Source organism: Macaca fascicularis, chromosome 4 (genome assembly GCF_037993035.2).
Source record: "Macaca fascicularis isolate 582-1 chromosome 4, T2T-MFA8v1.1".
Lineage (NCBI taxonomy): Eukaryota > Metazoa > Chordata > Mammalia > Primates > Cercopithecidae > Macaca > Macaca fascicularis.
This window is the reverse complement of record NC_088378.1, coordinates 10909006-10926385: the sequence shown is the minus strand read 5'-3', so window position 1 is coordinate 10926385 and position 17380 is coordinate 10909006. Positions and strand designations below refer to the sequence as shown.

Below are 17380 nucleotides of genomic sequence, written 5' to 3'. Positions count from 1 at the left end.
CACTTCTTTCAATCTCAGGAGGGATCCAGGTTCCGTGTTGCACAGGGAGATGCCCAGGTTGCCCAGTTCAGCCTGGTGGTCTCTGTCTTGGGCATGTCTGTGCATTCCCTACCTGTGGACCGCCCCCTCCCTCTCTGGTTTCTGGTTGCCGTTGAGACACTCGGTAGTTCCGGAAAATTGTTGAATCCTTGGTTTTCCAGCTTTTCTATGATACCTTGTTTAGTTTACAGAGTAACTTCATGTTGTTGTCGTGTCTGTCAGCACTCACATGGGGCCTGCTGCACAGCAGCGGCACGGGAAATACACTCACTGAGGGATTCAGGGCCACTGTCCCAGGGGTTTGCAGTCACAGAACTTTCACAGGCTAAAGCTCAGTCCCTTTCACAAGCACATTGTGAAGTGGAAGGAGCAGGTGTGTTTTTGTTCTGCTGTTAGTGTTGCTGAGGCCTGCAGTGGGTGGGGGCTTTCCAGGGCAGAGAGCGCTTGATGGGCAAGCCACTCAGTGTCAGTGGCTGTTGTTCCTGAACCCGTGGCCCTGGGCAAGTGTCTTAACTTCGTTGTGCCTCGGTTTTCTCATTTGTAGGCTGTGTCTGTGGGTCATTGTGAGGTGCAGTTGAGAAATGCTAACAAAACTCAGTGCAGTCCTGGTGTGTGATAAACACTCCCTGATTGGCAGCTCTACCATGGCCTGTGTGGTGGTGGTGCTGTCACCAACCCAGTAGCTCTCTGGGGTAGCTTTTCATGGACACATACACACCAAAGGGCACACAGATGATAACGTGACACAGCTGGATGAGTGTCCACAAACTATACATCAAGAAAGGACATGCTACCCGCTAGGAGCCGTCCTGTGCCTTCCTGACCTCTGACAGCACAGACCAGTGTTGCCTAATCCTGAGCTGATGTCAGTGAACCCTGTGTACTATTGCCTTTGTATATGGCTTCTTGCATTCAACTTTTTGTGTAAGGTGCTTCTCAGAACCTTGGACTCAGACATAGGTTTGGATCCAAATTCTACCATTTACTGCTGGTGTGATTTCTATATTTCTGAATATCCAAGCGTAAGAGATTATTTTGCCTTCATAGGGAGAATGAGAACATTAAATTCTAATTAGGTAATGCACATTAAGTGTCTAGCTGTATTGGCTGACTCATAATAAACATCCAGAAGATTTTGGCTATTTTTATGTCTCAGGCTAGTATTCTTATGGTTAGATCAAGTTCCATGTTACTGTATTAACTTTTACCCTGGATTTGCCCTTTCAGAACAGCCACCCCATCTTTTCTCTCAACTGGGAGTGTGTGGTCACTTTCCTGTGGAACACAGAGGCTGCCTGTCCCATCCAGACAGCAACGGATACAGACCAGGTACGTGTGCTTTCGCCTGGCCCTCGTGCTGAGCTGCCTGATAGACATCGTCAACTCACCCCAGTGTTCCAGCTCTGAACTGACCCCTGCCCCTTCTTTCTGAATCAGTTACTGCGTTGCATTGACAGTGGGTGTCTGCAGGTCACCCTGAGTTCCTCTCCACCCCCAGCTCCCAGCTCCTAGCTCCTGGGATAAGAACCAGGTCCCTCAGTCTTACTCTGCCCACTGTAGTTTCCTTCCTTTTGTTTCCATTCCTTTGTTTCTCCCATGTGGCAGTGGCATCTTGGTGGGCTCTGGGGCTTCTGCACCACTGGCAGATGTCTGACTATTCGATACGTCACTCCACACCTAAATCATCTCAGCGCCTGTCCCCTAGAGGGTAGAGCCCATATGTTTTAATGTGACCCTATCCATAGAGCACAGCCTGCAGGTGTTAATGGGATCCTGTCTATAAGGCCTGTGTGTCTCGTCTGTGCATAGGCCAGAGCCCACAGATTACTGTGGTCTTGTCTATAGGGTGAGGCCTGTGTGTCTCACCGTGGCCCTGTGTGTAGGCCAGAGGCCACAGGTGTTACTGTGCCACTCGAGGCTCTCAGTGCCTACTGTGTCCTCTGGCTCTTCCCGCCCTCTTCCCGGGTCCATGCTCTCCCCTTGTTGAGTGCACCCTGCAGGGCATAGCAGTAAGCTGCTCAGCGACGTTCTCTCTGACCTCCCCAGGGTAGTGAGTTGTTTTCACAGCACCGTGTATATTTCTTTATGGTGGGATCTGTTTGCCACTTCCTGTTCTAAGCTACACCGCAGACTCTGGCAGCAGAGACCAGGGCTTTTCTGAACCAACAGCCCCGGCACAAGGCCCTGGCTTTGTAAGTGCTCAGTGAGGGCAGGATGTCGGGCGCCCTGTTCATGGACAGTGTTTCTGCGTCTGTGGCCACCGCCCCCTTCCCTGCATGCAGTGGACAGAGGGAGGCCCAGGGCAAAGTTAAATACGGAGAGGAGAGGATATCATTTGACAGTCACCTGACCATACGTCCCATGATTACCTTAAGGGAGTAATTGAGACAGAAAACAGAACATGAGTTTTCTTAAGATGTTTATTTTCTTTAAGAAACTAATTTATGGGCTGGGCGCGGTGGCTCACACCTGTAATCCCAGCACTTTGGGAGGCCGAGGTGGGCAGGTCATGAGGTCAGGAGATGGAGACCATCCTGGCTAACATGGTGAAACCTTGTGTCTACTAAAAATACAAAAAATTAGCCGGGCCTGGTGGCGGGTGCCTGTAGTCCCAGCTACTCAGGAGGCTGAGGCAGGAGAATAGCGTGAACCCGGGAGGCGGAGCTTGCAGTGAGCCGAGATCGCGCCACTGCACTCCAGCCTGGGCGACAGAGTGAGACTCCATCTCCCAAAAAAAAAGAGAAAAGAAAAAAAGAAACTAATTTATGAGTCTTATGTTTCCTCTCCAACTTTAGGGAGTAACAGTAGTCTTCTTAGAGAAATACGGTAGCCTTAACAGCTTCCAGGTGAGTGTCATCTCTGAGTCTGGGCTCACACTTAGTATACTTTGGTGTATTTGAAGAGGCTCCATGTAGGGCTACATTTTTGATAGGGATTTTGAAAGTAAATGGAGAAACAGCTTTGTCAGGTGCGTACTTGCAGGTTTCTGGAGGTGCTGTGTGTTTGTTTTGTTCCTGTGGAATTGGTTTAAATGCGCCCCTTTTCCCCCATTTTGTTTCCTGTAGGCTTGCTCTATAAAGGATCCCAACAGTGGATTTGTATTTAATCTTAACCCACTAAACAGTTCGCAAGGATATGTGTTCTTCAACATTGGGAAGACTTTTGTGGTAAGAGCTATACCATGCATTTCCAGTTTGCTTTGAAACAAGGGCAGAGTGCATAATTGAAGTCACCTGCACCTGGTGATTCAGGAGACAGAATTGCCCAGGCCACTGTGGTGGCAGGTCTTACTCAGAAGGAGACGGGAAAATCCGGATTTAAGGGAAAGATGAAGTAAAACCATTTACCACCATTCTGGCACAGTTCAGACGTGAAGACTGTTATTCTTCAAATCATAAGTTGTTCTCTTTAAAGAAATACTTCTATCTGTAGTGCTGACGGTCTCTCCTTACTGTATCTGCACACCAGAGAGCGTTATTTTCATTTTTACAACTATAATAATTTTTAATGGAATGATATCAAAATTTTTAAGAAATGTAGGGTACCGCTTTACTTCTAATTAACATGATTTCAACAATATGTACTTTCTCATAATTGAAAATACTGTAACATTATGACTTCTATGTCTTCCCTCTCTTATATATGGTACATTATTACATGCACCAGATCTTATGCATTTATAGATACAGGGATGTATAAGTTTAAATGATGTATATATACTAAACCTTAGAGGCAGGTTATAGATACTGCCCTTTGAACTTAGGTACTAACTGTACTAACATGCTGGAAAGTGGAAAGTTGGTAAGTTGACTAACAGATAAGAAACGTTTAACCTAGTGGGATTTGGAGTTGCTAGGGTTCTTGTCTATGGAGATACGTGGCATCAATTTGTTTGCATGGCTCTTACTGTCTGATCTGCAGTTTAATGTCTGCGGCACAATGCCTGTCTGTGGGACCATCCAGGGAAAACCTGCTTCTGGCTGTGAGGCAGAAACCCAAACTGAAGATCTCCAGAATCTGAAGCCAGAAAGGGCAGTCGGAATTGAGAAAAGCCTCCAGCTGTCTACAGAGGGCTTCATCACTCTGACCTACAAAGGGCCTGTCTCTGCCAAAGGTGAGCTCAGAGCCATGTTGTTTTGTAGCTACAAAGGGCCCTGGTGGCTCTGTGGCTGGCCATGCAGCTTCCTGAGTGTAGGATGTGCATGCTCCCCTGTCGCCATGGGCTGTGCTGTCCACCTTGCTGCAGGAGCCACCACGTTGGTCTTCCAGCGTTTGACCTCGCATACAGGAGTCCCATTATCCGCGGGTTCACTTTCTGTGATCTCACATGGTCCGAAAACAGTAAGGTATTTTGAGAGAAAGAATGAGAGAGACCACATTCACGTAACTTTCATTACAAGTATTGTTACAGTTGTTCTGTTTTATTGTTAATCTCTTGCTGTGCCTAACTTACAAATTGAACTTCATCCTCGGTATGTGTGTATAGGAAACAGCATAGTATATATAGGGTTCTCAATTTCAGGCATTCACTGGGGGTCTCGGAACATATCCCCCCACAGATAAGGGGGGCTGCTCTAGCCCGTATTCAACACAGCGGTCAGAGTGATGTTTCTGAAATGTCTCATCATATCACTTCCCAGCTCAGAACCCTCGGAGGCCCTGCACTGCACCTAGGGTAGAAGCCAGCGTCCATAGTACGGCCATGGGACACCCATGGGGGCTCTCTGAGATGATCACCCCCTGCTCTTCCCGCTCAACCTGCTGGCCTCACTGTTGCTGATATGAGCGAAGTGCAGTCTCCCCCACCCTCCCCTCCTGAGTCTTTGTACTTGCTGCTCGCTCTGCAACCAGCACAGCTGTGGGCAGGCGTTTTCGTCTGCTTCATTCGTTCCTATACGTGGTGGGAACTTAGTATTTGTTCAGTAAGCCAACAGATTAGAGTTACATTGTCTTCTGTTGCTTGGGTTGATAAACTCGTGAGATTTAAATATTTTCTAGAAGAGTAGGAATGCTAGGATGTTAGGCTCATGGTAGAAATCTGTCATAACGTAGGCCACCGTTGCAGTGTGTGAACCTGTCATCACATAGGCCACTGTTGCAGTGAGTGTGTAAAGCTATCGTAACATAGGCCACCATTGCAGCGAGTGTGTAAACCTGTCCTAACATGGGCCACCGTTGCAGTGTGTAAACCTGTCATAACATAGGCCACTGTTGCAGTCAGTGTTTAAGCCTGTCGTAATATAGGCCACCGTTGCAGCGAGTGTGGCCACTCTGTTCATGTCGAGTCCCTCGATACAGACTTGCTGCCCTGGTGTCATTGTTCCCACGAACGGCTGTGAAGCTTGTTGTCAGTGGTGGCCTTGTCCTGTTGCTGCACTGTGCTTGTGGGCTGCGTCATGAATACTGTTTTGTTTCTTAAAACCTGGGCCTTCTTGCTTTACAGGTTCTGCTGATGCTTTTATCATCCGCTTTGTTTGCAATGATGGTGTTTACCCAGCGATCTCCAGATTCCTGCATCAAGACATCGACTCTGGGCAAGGGATCCGAAACACTTACTTTGAGATTGAAACTGCATTGGCCTGTGTTCCTTCTCCAGTGGACTGCCAAGTCACTGGTAAGGCGGTGCAGCCTAAGAACTGAGAGGCCAGTCAAGAGTCAGTGTGTGTGTGAGTGGATATGAAGGTGTGTTTATATTTGTGTGTGTGTGGTGTGTATGCTTGGTTTTGCAGGCAGCGTGCCATTTCTGTTATATATTTTCTTTGAATGATGCCTAGAGTTGTAATGTTTTTCTTGAAGAGACTCTGACTGCATAGTTAAGTTTTAAGCTGTCTTTTGGGATCAGATGCATCTTAAGAACACAGAAGAAAACGCAGAGGAAACACATTTCACATACACTGTCAGAGCTGCTTATTTGGGGATGAAAAGAAAAGAAAAAAATGTTAAAACTCCCTAAGCTGTGCCCTGGAAGCTGACAGTGTATGCAGGAGACCGTGACCTCTGGGGTTGGCCCTGCCCCCTCTGCAGCAGTGGTACTTCCTTGTCAATGGAAGTGGGGGTTTGGTTTTTTCTTTAAAGAGTCTTTAGGGTCTCACTGTGTTGCCCAGGCTGGCCTTGAACTCCTGGTCCTAAGTGATCCTCCTGCCTCAGCCTCCGAAGTAGCTGGGACTACAGGTGCATGCCACCAGACCCGGCTGTGAAGGGCAGTTTTGAGGGACAGAGCGGGCGTGTTTTGTAGGCAAAGCCTCTCAGCCTCCTGTGGATTTCCTTATTCTCATAGTTAGGAATGCCAGCTTCACGCCTCCTCAGTGCTTATTTAGGGTGAAAGGCCGTTCTTGAGAGCTCACAAGGAGGCAGAGTTCTCCAGCGTGGTTTTTTGTTGTTTCAGACCTGGCTGGAAATGAGTACGACCTGAGTGGCTTAAGCATAGTCAGGAAGCCTTGGACGGCTGTTGACACCTCTGTCGATGGGAGGAAGAGGACTTTCTATTTGAGCGTGTGCAGTCCTCTCCCTGACATTCCTGGATGCCATGGTGAGTTCTACTTGGTCTCTTGATTGGCATCTGTTCATATTGTTAGAGCATTTGACTCAAGGTCATTGCCTTCCTCATGCCTAAACTGCTAATTCTGTTCTTCCAGGCAGCGCAATGGGGTCTTGCTTAGTGTCAGAAGTCAATAACTGGAACCTGGGTGTGGTGCAGATGAGTCCCCAAGCTGCGGCAAATGGATCTTTGAGCATCATGTATGTCAACGGTGACAAGTGTGGGAACCAGCGCTTCTCCACCAGGATCACGTTTGAGTGTGCTCAGATATCGGTGTGTGTTCAGACCAGCGATGACATGTTGTCCCTCGGTCACTCCATTTCCCATTTCCCTTGAACCTCTGAATCTTCCAGCTTGTTTAAAACTTGCCTGCGTTTTCATGGAGTTTCGGCCATTGCTGGGGTTTGACGAGAATGCACTCATTTCTTCAGGTCTTAAATGTTTAATAAATGCTATGTAGTTTGCACATGGAGGTCAAAGATTGGGTACTAACTGTGGCTATCATGTATTTAATTTTTTTTTTTTGAGATGGAGTCTCACTCTGTCACCCAGGCTGGAGTGCAGTGGTGCAATCTTGACTCACTGCAAGCTCCGCCCCCCAGGTTCAAGTGATTCTCCTGCCTCAGCCTCCTGAGTAGCTGGGATTACAGGCACCTGCCACTGCGCCCAGCTAATTTTTGTATTTTTAGTAGAGACGGGGTTTCACCATCTTGGCCAGGCTGGTCTTGAACTCCTGAACTTGTGATCCACCCACCTCGGCCTCCCAAAGTGCTAAGATTACAGGCGTAAGCCCCCATGCCCAGCCCCATTTGATTAATTTTTAAAATAAACAGGGAACAAATCAGGCTGTTGATTTATATTACAGGGCTCACCAACGTTTCAGCTTCAGGATGGCTGTGAGTACGTGTTTATCTGGAGAACTGTGGAAGCCTGTCCCATTGTCAGAGTGGAAGGTAGGACTGGGCCTGTCCCTATGAGTCATTTTAAATGTATAGGGTAGCAGACGTTCTGAACGATGCCTTAGATATGAGACCGTGTGGTAACGGCCATAGCTGGGGTCATGAGACACACGCTGGGGGTAGATAATTTCTCATCCTTGAGCTTTTCTTTTTACTGAAGCACATTGCTAATTTCACCAGTGACATTTTTCTTGTATGCTTGGATCGATGGGTTTTTGGCATCTGATGCTTGAAGACACTAATGTGGGGTTTGGTTTTGTGTTTGATGAAGCAAGTCTTTTTTCAGGGACCTAGACTTTCCTAGAAAGCTGTTTGCCTGGCGAGTTGTATTATATATTAATAAAATCATGTGAAAATGGCTTTTAATGCCCATTTATAGCTGGAATTTACCTAACCAAAATTGTAAAACTTTTTTTTTTTTTTTTTTTTGAGACGGAGTTTTGCTCTGTTGCCAGGCTGGAGTGTAATGGCGCCATCTTGGCCCACTGCAACCTCTGCCTCTTGGGTTCAAGCTATTCTCCTGCCTCAGCCTCCTGAGTAGCTGGGACTACAGGGCACCCACCACCATGCCCAGCTAATTTTTATATTTTTAGTAGAGACGGGGTTTCACCCTGTTGGCCAGCATGGTCTAGATCTCTTGACCTCGTGATCCGCCTGTCTCAGCCTCCCAAAGTGCTGGGATTACAGGCGTGAGCCAGTGCGCCTGGTGGTTTGTAAAGCTTTTTGCTTGAAAATATGAATGCGTGTGTGGTTGCAGTGGCCCTTCACTTCTTCCATGTTCTTGAAGGAGACAACTGTGAGGTGAAAGACCCAAGGCATGGCAACTTGTATGACCTGAAGCCCCTGGGCCTCAACGACACCATCGTGAGTGCCGGCGAATACACCTATTACTTCCGGGTCTGTGGGAAGCTTTCCTCAGACGTCTGCCCAACAAGTGACAAGTCCAGGGTGGTCTCCTCCTGTCAGGAAAAGCGGGAACCGCAGGGATTTCACAAAGTGGCAGGTACCATTGTTTGTCCTTTTCCTTTTGTTGCAAAGGAATGTAATTAAAGTATTTTGCTAAAGATGAATTTTCCTTTGAGTCAGAAACATGAGTGTTCTACTGTAAAAAAAAAAAAAGCATATTAATGATATTTCAGATTTTGCTTGGTTTTTTTAATCAGAGTGCATACTGAAGGATGTTGGTAGAACATGTCTGTTTTATTCTTAGCCATGCCAGTTACTGACTCTAAGGTCATATTTCTCTTCTTTCCGACAACATCGGGACACAGGGAGCTAGCCAGTGATGGATGTTCTGAGGTAGTACTTGATAGCATTGCGTCAGAGGGAATGCATTTAGTATGAGGTTTGGTTGTAAAAATTACAGGGCAGGCTGTTGGTCCTTCATGCTGTTTCAGCAGTTGGGCAAGATTTAAATACATTTAGGAAATTGTAAAAATGAAGTCAAAGTAGCTGGTGGTGAGTACATGGACAGCCCTCAGGCACAGTGGAGAAAGTGGCATTCCCTTAGGTGATGAAGCTAAGGAATGCCCCATGTCATCATACACAGTTCAGTCTGTGACGTTGCAGCAGCCTTGGACAAGGGGAAGCCTGATTTTATTCCCAAAGTGTAATGTGACAGGAGTGCACGGTACCGTACTGGGAGGCCAGGGACACTTTGTCCCACACTCTTCAGAGTGTGGTGTCACATGTCTTAGGCTAAGTGTGACAGCCTAGGGACCTGAACCAAACCTTGTTTAACATCCTCCTTCTTTACAGGTCTCCTGACTCAGAAGCTAACTTACGAAAATGGCTTGTTAAAAATGAACTTCACTGGGGGAGACACTTGCCATAAGGTTTATCAGCGCTCCACAGCCATCTTCTTCTACTGTGACCGCAGCACCCAGCAGGTGAGCTTGTACCGACAGCCCTCAGCGGGGTCTTCTCCCCACCCTCAGGCTGCTGGGATCATATTAGAAAGAATCTGTCCTCAGATCTAATCACATCTCCTGGTTAGCTGAGTTTAAAATACCATTTACAGAAAATATGTTGAAACTTTCATCAGTTAGTGTAGATTTTCATGAACATAACCATTCTTTACTATTTTCATTCTTAAAACTCAAAGCATAAACTAAAGTTTTGCATTCTCACTTTTATATATGTGCCTCTTAACTTTTTTAGCCAGTGTTTCTAAAGGAGACTTCAGATTGTTCCTACTTGTTTGAGTGGCGAACGCAGTATGCCTGCCCACCTTTCGATGTGACTGAATGTTCATTCAAGTAAGTCAATGGATACGTTGTCTCTTTTGGACAGACTAACTTGGTATGATTTTGCTTTAATAATTAGTGATCTTGGGTACAGGGGATTAGATTAGTCAGTTGATTTACCTAGGACTCGGTTTGCTCATATTAAAATGAGGAGTCGGGCTAGGTTAGCTCTCAGCTCCGTCACCACCTTGAGCTGCTGTGGTGACTGCATGGGGAAGGGATTGGAGCCGAAGCAAAGAGTGGACACCGGCACTCTTGTGTGATCCACGTGTCAGTGAGCAAAGTGGGCCAGGAGTGGTGTGGTGACCCCTGCGATGAAGGCAGGTCTTCGTTGCATGTGATCGTCCACAGAGCTGCTCTCACAGCTTTGCCAGATCGCCCTCTGGACACCTGGGGTCCCATTCTTAGAGATTTTGGTTCTGTGGGTCTCCGGTTCTGTTTTTTGGAGGCATGCCCTGGCAGTTTCTCTCTGTGAAACACCCAGTACGAGCCCCTTGGTCACAGTTGACTTTCCTGGGGAAAAGTGCAGGCAATTCTGTTTCCTTCTAGCCTTTGTCCTGTTGTGTCATCTGTTATTTATGTAGGTGAAATAATCATTTGGTTTTAGGAATGTATGTAAATGCAGGCATTTAGTAATTTATGTTCAATGACTTTAAATCATAATTTTAGTAACCTTACCTTTTCCAGTTAACATTTTGTAAATATTTTCGTGTGAAACTAATTTGTTTCTCATTTCTACTGGATGGGATATGTTCTCAGTAGATATCCCCGGTTCACTTAGCAGTTCTCTTTCTGCCATTTGAGGCTGCCTTCAGTTTTCTGGTATTTATATTCAAGGAATAAAACTTTGATTTTCTTTGCACATAAAGCTTTTTTCCTAAAGATACATATATATCTTTCCTAAAGATATGTGTGTGTGTATATATATTTGTGTGTGTGTATGTATATATGTATGTATTTTTTTTTGAGATGGAGTCTTGCTCTGCCACCCAGGCTGGAGTGCAGTGGCGTGATCTTGGCTCACTGCACCCTCCACCTACCTGGTTCAAGCAGTTCTCCTGTTTTAGCATCCCTGGTAGCTGGGATTACTGACACCACCATGCCTGGCTAATTTTTATGTGTTTTTTTTTTTTTTTTTTTTTTTTTGAGACAGCGTTTCACACTGTTGCCCAGGCTGGAGTGCAGTGGCGCGATCTTGGCTCACTGCAATCTCTACCTCCCAGGTTCAAATGATTCTCCTGCCTCAACCTCCTAAGTAGCTGGGATTACAGGTGCCCGCCACCACACCCGGCTAATTTTTTTGTATTTTTAGTAGAGATGGGGTTTCACCATGTTGGCCAGGCTGGTCTTGAACTTCTGACCTCAGGTGATCCTCTGCCTGCCTTGGCCTCCCAAAGTGCTGGGATTATACATGTGAGCCACTGCGCCGGCCTATTTTTTGTATTTTTAGTAGAGACGGGGTTTCACCATGTTGGCCAGGCCGGTCTTGAACTTCTGACCTCAGGTGATCCTCTGCTTGCCTTGGCCTCCCAAAGTGCTGGGATTATAGGTGTGAGCCACTGCGCCCAGACTTCCTAAAGATATTTTTATGCTAAGTTTTTAAAAGTAGAATTAAGTCAGAGGAGAATTTTATAATCTCTTATACTAAAAAATAATACATGTCTATTGTAATTGAGAGTTCAAAAATATTAATAGATGAAATTACTCTCCCCCACCTCTCCCTCCCCTACCCCTAGCTTCACTACACTTTTTACCATTTCCTCTTGTGGTTCTTTTTGAAACCTTCTATAACTCTAAACCTCTGTTTGTCAGCTTCTAATGGTGTCTGTTGACTCTCTTTTAAAAGGTGAAAGCTGTCCTCACCTGTACTGTTCTCCTCTCCTCTTTCCTCTGCCTTGACTTTGTTAGTTCTATTTTTATTTCTTCTACTGACTACTTTTAGAGCATTTGGTGATATTCACTAAGCTCTGTTCTTGCCCCATCACCTTCAGACAGCTTCCCCTTCCTGCCACCTGCCCCTGGTTTGGGCTCTCCTTCTCTTGTGCCAGCAGTACTGCAGCTGCCACTCCGAGGTCTCCCTGCCACGTGCCTTGTCACACGTTTGGTTAGTCCCACACAGTAATCAGAGTGATCCTCTTGAGATAGAAGTCCCACCATGTTGCTCTTGCTGGAACCTTCAACGCAGTGAGCGCCTATCTCACTGGGACCCACAGGCTGAAGTTCTTCCTCTGACGGACATGACCTCCGTGTTACCTCTAACCTCGCTTTCCCTCTGTTCCAGCCACTCGGGGCTTCTGCCTTTCTCAGGTCGCGCCAGGCTTATGTGCCTCGGGCCCTTTGCTCGTGCTGCTGTCTGCCCGGGATGCTCTTTACTGGGTGCCGGGATGGTAGTGATTCCATTTCTCTCGGAGTCTATTCACAGGTCCTCTGCTCGGTCACGCCTTCTCTAAAATTTCAACAGCTGCTTTCCTCTGCCCCACAAACTTCATATCCCCCTCCTCTGCCTTTTCTTCTTCAGGTCCTAATTCCATCAAATACACTATGTATTTTTAAAAGTCTACCTTGTTCACGGTCATTTTCTTCCACAGGTAATTTTTGTAAATTTTGTAAGATTGATGATGTTTATCTGTTTTATTCAACACAGTACCCCCAGTTTAGCGCACAGCTTTTGAATGAATGGCCAGTTTTCATTCCCGTCTGAAGCACTGAGAGCTGCCGCTGAGGTGGCACCTGTAGCTGCTCCCGTCCCTGCTCCGTGTTGGCAGAGTGTGTGTCTCGCTCACTGTCAGTACTGCGCCTGGCATGGGCTTGGTTCCCAGTTAATGTCTGTATTTGGGATTTGTGTAGTTAGTGAACCTTTAGCCTGTGCAGACAGGTCAGCAAGCCCATTTTAATTTTAGGAACTGCCAGCGGCCTTGGTTTTAAACAACAAGTGGCTTGCGGCCGCCCCGGGCATGACCCCCGCTGTGTGTGCTCCGAGCATCTTGGCTGCTCGCCTTTGTCACCAGCGAGTTCCACTTCTCAGTGGCCTGAGCACAGACAACACGCACTTTGCAGACTTGGGTTTTTCTGTTAAAATTAAATTTTTTTTTTAAGTGAGCCTAATAGTTTCCTGAACTAGTATGTTCAGGAAAGTTATGTTGTTGCTGATTCTGATGGGGTGTGTGTGTGTGTGTGTGTGTGTGTGTGTGTGAGAGAGAGAGAGAGAGAGAGAGAGAGAGAGAGAAGTCGGGTCTAAAGTTCTGTCAGGCTTAGACTATGCCTGAATACTTGAACCTTTCTAGACAGAGTGCCCGGTGTTTAACTAGAATACGACCAAGCCTCACTAACTGCAGCGTTGTCTTCTTTTCAGAGATGGAACTGGCAACTCCTTCGACCTCTCGTCCCTGTCAAGGTACAGTGAGAACTGGGAAGCCATCACTGCGACGGGAGACCCGGAGCACTACCTCATCAATGTCTGCAAGTCTCTGGCCCCGCATGGCGGCACTGGTGAGAGAGGGCCTCCTCGTGGGTGGTGGTTGTAGTGAGTATATTGAAGGCCGGCACTGGTGAGAGAGGGCCTCCTCGTGGGTGGTGGTTGCAGTGTGTATCGAAGGCCGGCACTGGTGAGAGAGGGCCTCCTCGTGGGGTGGTGGTTGTAGTGAGTATATTGAAGGCTGGCACTGGTGAGAGAGGGCCTCCTCGTGGATGGTGGTTGTAGTGAGTATATGGAAGGCTGGCACTGGTGAGAGAGGGCCTCCTCGTGGGTGGTGGTTGTAGTGAGTATATTGAAGGCTGGCACTGGTGAGAGAGGGCCTCCTCGTGGGTGGTGATTGTAGTGAGTATATTGAAGGCTGGCACTGGTGAGAGAGGGCCTCCTCGTGGATGGTGGTTGTAGTGAGTATATTGAAGGCCGGCACTGGTGAGAGAGGGCCTCCTCGTGGATGGTGGTTGTAGTGAGTATATTGAAGGCCGGCACTGGCGAGAGAGGGCCTCCTCGTGGGTGGTGATTGTGGTGAGTGTATCGAAGGCCGGCACTGGTGAGATAGGGCCTCCTCGTGGGTGGTGGTTGTAGTGAGTATATCGAAGGCTGTCACTGGCAAGAGAGGGCCTCTTCATGGGGTGGTGGCTTGTCATGAGTTTATCGGGGAAAATCAAGTAGGATGGGGATTCTTTGGAGGCACTTTACTCTCTGCAGCATGGACGTGGTTTGGCCAAGAAGCAGCAGGACGAAGAATGATTTAAGGGTCTTAACAATTGATCCCTAGTATGGCCCAGCATAAATCAGTGCTGAGGACTGCTGGGAACATGATAGCCCTTTCTGAACATGAGGAGACGGAGGTATAATAGATAGAAGTAATAACCATGGTGAGGAATCCTTCTTAGCAGGTAGGAGATGGGGGGTGTGATGTGGAGGTCCTGGTGTATGCCTGTGTTACGCTGAGAGTTGTATAGTCAGTCCTTTTGTGATGCAGGGACAGCTCACCCAAACCTGCAGTGCTTGGCTGAGACTGGATGTCAGCTGTACATGGGAAACCAAGGGCACCTCTAGGGATCTTGGTACCACTCATGGCCCCTTGGAATCCTGAAGATGAAAGTCATCCCATGTTCGTGGCATTTCATACAGCCCTGCCTGCATCTTGGGTGGCTCACCTCAAAGGGGGTGTGGCTATTTTTTTGTTTTTTTTTTTTGAGACAGAGTCTCACTCTGTCGCCCAGGCTGGAGTGCAGTGGCGCAATCCCGGCTCACTGAAAGCTCCGCCTCCCAGGTTCACGCCATTCTCCTGCCTCAGCCTCCTGAGTGGCTGGGACTACAGGCGCCCGCCACTGCGCCCGGCTAATTTTTTGTATTTTTAGTAGAGACGGGGTTTCACCGTGGTAGCCAGGATGGTCTCGATCTCCTGACCTCGTGATCTGCCCGCCTCGGCCTCCCAAAGTGCTGGGATTACAGACGTGAGCCACCGCGCCCGGCCGGGTGTGGCTATTTTTAGCTGCAGCAGGTGGTTCCATCCTCTGCGTGGTTTGAGGCTGTGGTTCCGCTTCCCCTTGCTGTGTTGTGCCGTGCAGACTTCGACACAGGGGCTCTACCCCTGTGGCGTGGGACTAGTTCTTCACCCAGGGCACATGGCACAGGCATTTTAGGGACTGGGAAACAGGCAGAATTCTTGGTCTCTTCTTGAATAAAGAAGGTGCGTGGATGTAGGCCATTTAAAATGTTCCTCTGGCTTAATTTGGGAATTTGAGCTTCATCCTGTATGGGGTTCAGAAAGAATTTCGGCTGCTACAGCCTAGCTATCCCTCTACACCTCACGCCCACCTGCCCCAGTCCATCTGTGACAGAACAGCATGTAAGTGAGTGAGAAGTAACGTGATGTCATTGTCATCTGACTTATGTGAAAGAAATAGGTATTTTGGAGTGACTCTTAGAAAGTGTATGAAGTTCTGCAGCATGTGTGACATTTCTTGCCTGATGAAGTTCCGTTCTAGCCTGGGGAGCCACGAAAGGCAACCCTTTCTTGTGTGTGGTGTTGCAGAGCCATGCCCTCCAGAAGCAGCCGCGTGCCTGCTGGGTAGCTCCAAGCCCGTGAACCTCGGCAGGGTAAGGGACGGACCTCAGTGGAGAGATGGCGTAATTGTCCTGAAATACGTCGATGGCGACTTATGTCCAGACGGGATTCGGAAAAAGTCAACCACCATCCGATTCACCTGCAACGAGAACCAGGTGGTAAGGGACTGTTCCTGCGCCTTCTGCTGTTGCAGCTTTGGGATTTGGGCCCCTGTGCAGGGCGGTGAGCCCCACGTCCTCATCTGCCTTGGGACGTGAGTTCTAGAGCCTGGGATGATGCCCCCTTACCAGAGGCTGGGGAAACAGCGTGGCTGCGGCCTGCAGTCTGGGGAACCCTCATGCTGTCTGGCTCCTTAGAAGCTTGCCTGGCAGTTCCTGACTCAGAATTGGTTCTCTTCAGAGTTGGACTCAGACCCCGCGAAGGCTGTGGGGGAGACTGTTGTTTGACTACATGCCCTTTGTCTTCACGGCGGCAGGTTGGGAAGCACGAGAAGGTTGGTTGGGCCCAGGTCACAGGTAGCGCTGCCACTTCCCAGCCGCGTAACTTGGTTAATTACTCAGGTAGTGTGCACTGCTCCCTCATTCATAACATGAGGTATACTTGTCTTGCCCGTTGCGGGGTTTCGAGAGAAGAGGTAGGAAGTGCCAGGTGTCATTTCTGACACACGGGAGGTGCACAGTCAGTGGGCATGAGTGCCTGTGATCAGTTCTTCCCTTGTTTGGCATGCACGTCAGCAGGTGTCGACGGCACGCTGGTTTCTCTGTGTGATTGTGGTGAGCCCCAGTGCTAGCGTGCACGACGAGCTTGGTGGCCAAGTTGGGCATTAACTTGGGCAGGACCAGCCCGCTGGGTGTCAGGGTGGCTCGTCCCATGCTCTCCAGGGTGGGCAGCAGTAGTAGAGGAGCTTGGGATGGGAGCGCTCCAGGAGCTTCAGGCCTGCCCTCTTGCCTGGAGCAGCAGGGAAGTTTCCTCCTGGAAAGATTGTGCAGAGGCTTAGCCCAGACTCATGAGCTGCTGGGGCCCCTGAGCATTCTCCTCTCTGATCTGAGAGGCTCAAAGCCGAGGACAAAAGGGCTGCCCCACGTGTAGGGGACAAAGGTGAGAGGTTATATGGGGCCCCTGTGCCCAGGGCCCAGAAGGCTGGGAGGGAAGGGTGAGGGTGGTGTGTGAGGTTCCCCATGTCCAGATCCCAGGAGGCTGGGAGGGAAGGATGAGGGTGTTGTGTGGGGGCCCCTGTGCCCAGGACCCAGGAGGCTGGGAGGGAAGGGTGAGGGCTGTGTGGGGGCCCCTGTGCCCAGGACCCAGGAGGCTGGGAGGGAAGGATGAGGGTGGTGTGTCGTGTCCCCTGTGCCTAGGATCCAGGAGGCTGGGAGGGAAGGATGAGGGTGGTATGTGGGGGCCCTGTGCCCAGGACCCAGGAGGCTGGGAGGGAAGGTTGGGGAGTGTGTGGGGGCCCTGTGCCCAGGACCCAGGAGGCTGGGAGGGAAGGTTGGGGGGGTGTGTGAGGGCCCTGTGCCCAGGACCCAGGAGGCTGGGAGGGAAGGTTGGGGGGTGTGTGGGGGCCCTGTGCCCAGGACCCAGGAGGCTGGGAGGGAAGGTTGGGGGGTGTGTGGGGGCCCTGTGCCCAGGACCCAGGAGGCTGAGAGGGAAGGATGAGGGTGGTGTGTGGGGGCCCCTGTGCCCAGAACCCAGGAGGCTGGGAGGGTAGGGTGGGGGGTGTGTGGGGGCCCTGTGCCCAGGACCCAGGAGGCTGGGAGGGTAGGGTAGGGGGGTGGGGGTCCCTGTGTCCAGGATCCAGGAGGCTGGGAGGGAAGGGTTAGGAGTGTGTGGGCCCCCCGTGCCCAGGATCCAGGAGGCTGGGAGGGAAGGATGAGGGTGGTATGTGGGGGCCCCTGTGCCCAGGATCCAGGAGGCTGGGAGGGAAGGATGAGGGTGGTATGTGGGGGCCCCTGTGCCCAGGATCCAGGTGGCTGGGAGGGAAGGGTGAAGGGTATGTGGAGGCCCCTGTGCCAGGGCCTGGGAGGCTGGACTGCAGTGTGGCTTATCAGGGTG

General features: G+C 49.4%; 1 protein-coding gene across 1 annotated transcript in view; it reads left to right on the top strand.

The window, feature by feature from the left end:
• IGF2R (insulin like growth factor 2 receptor) overlaps positions 1-17380 on the top strand; it is a 133730-nt gene that overhangs the window by 84539 nt on the left and 31811 nt on the right. The window contains exons 20-31 of the mRNA XM_005551504.5: positions 1267-1368; positions 3105-3206; positions 3961-4153; positions 5483-5653; positions 6425-6568; positions 6675-6850; positions 7443-7530; positions 8324-8539; positions 9295-9425; positions 9697-9794; positions 13135-13271; positions 15296-15486. Of these exons, the coding sequence (XP_005551561.3) occupies positions 1267-1368; positions 3105-3206; positions 3961-4153; positions 5483-5653; positions 6425-6568; positions 6675-6850; positions 7443-7530; positions 8324-8539; positions 9295-9425; positions 9697-9794; positions 13135-13271; positions 15296-15486 (1749 nt within the window). The remainder of the gene's footprint in view (positions 1-1266; positions 1369-3104; positions 3207-3960; positions 4154-5482; positions 5654-6424; positions 6569-6674; positions 6851-7442; positions 7531-8323; positions 8540-9294; positions 9426-9696; positions 9795-13134; positions 13272-15295; positions 15487-17380) is intronic.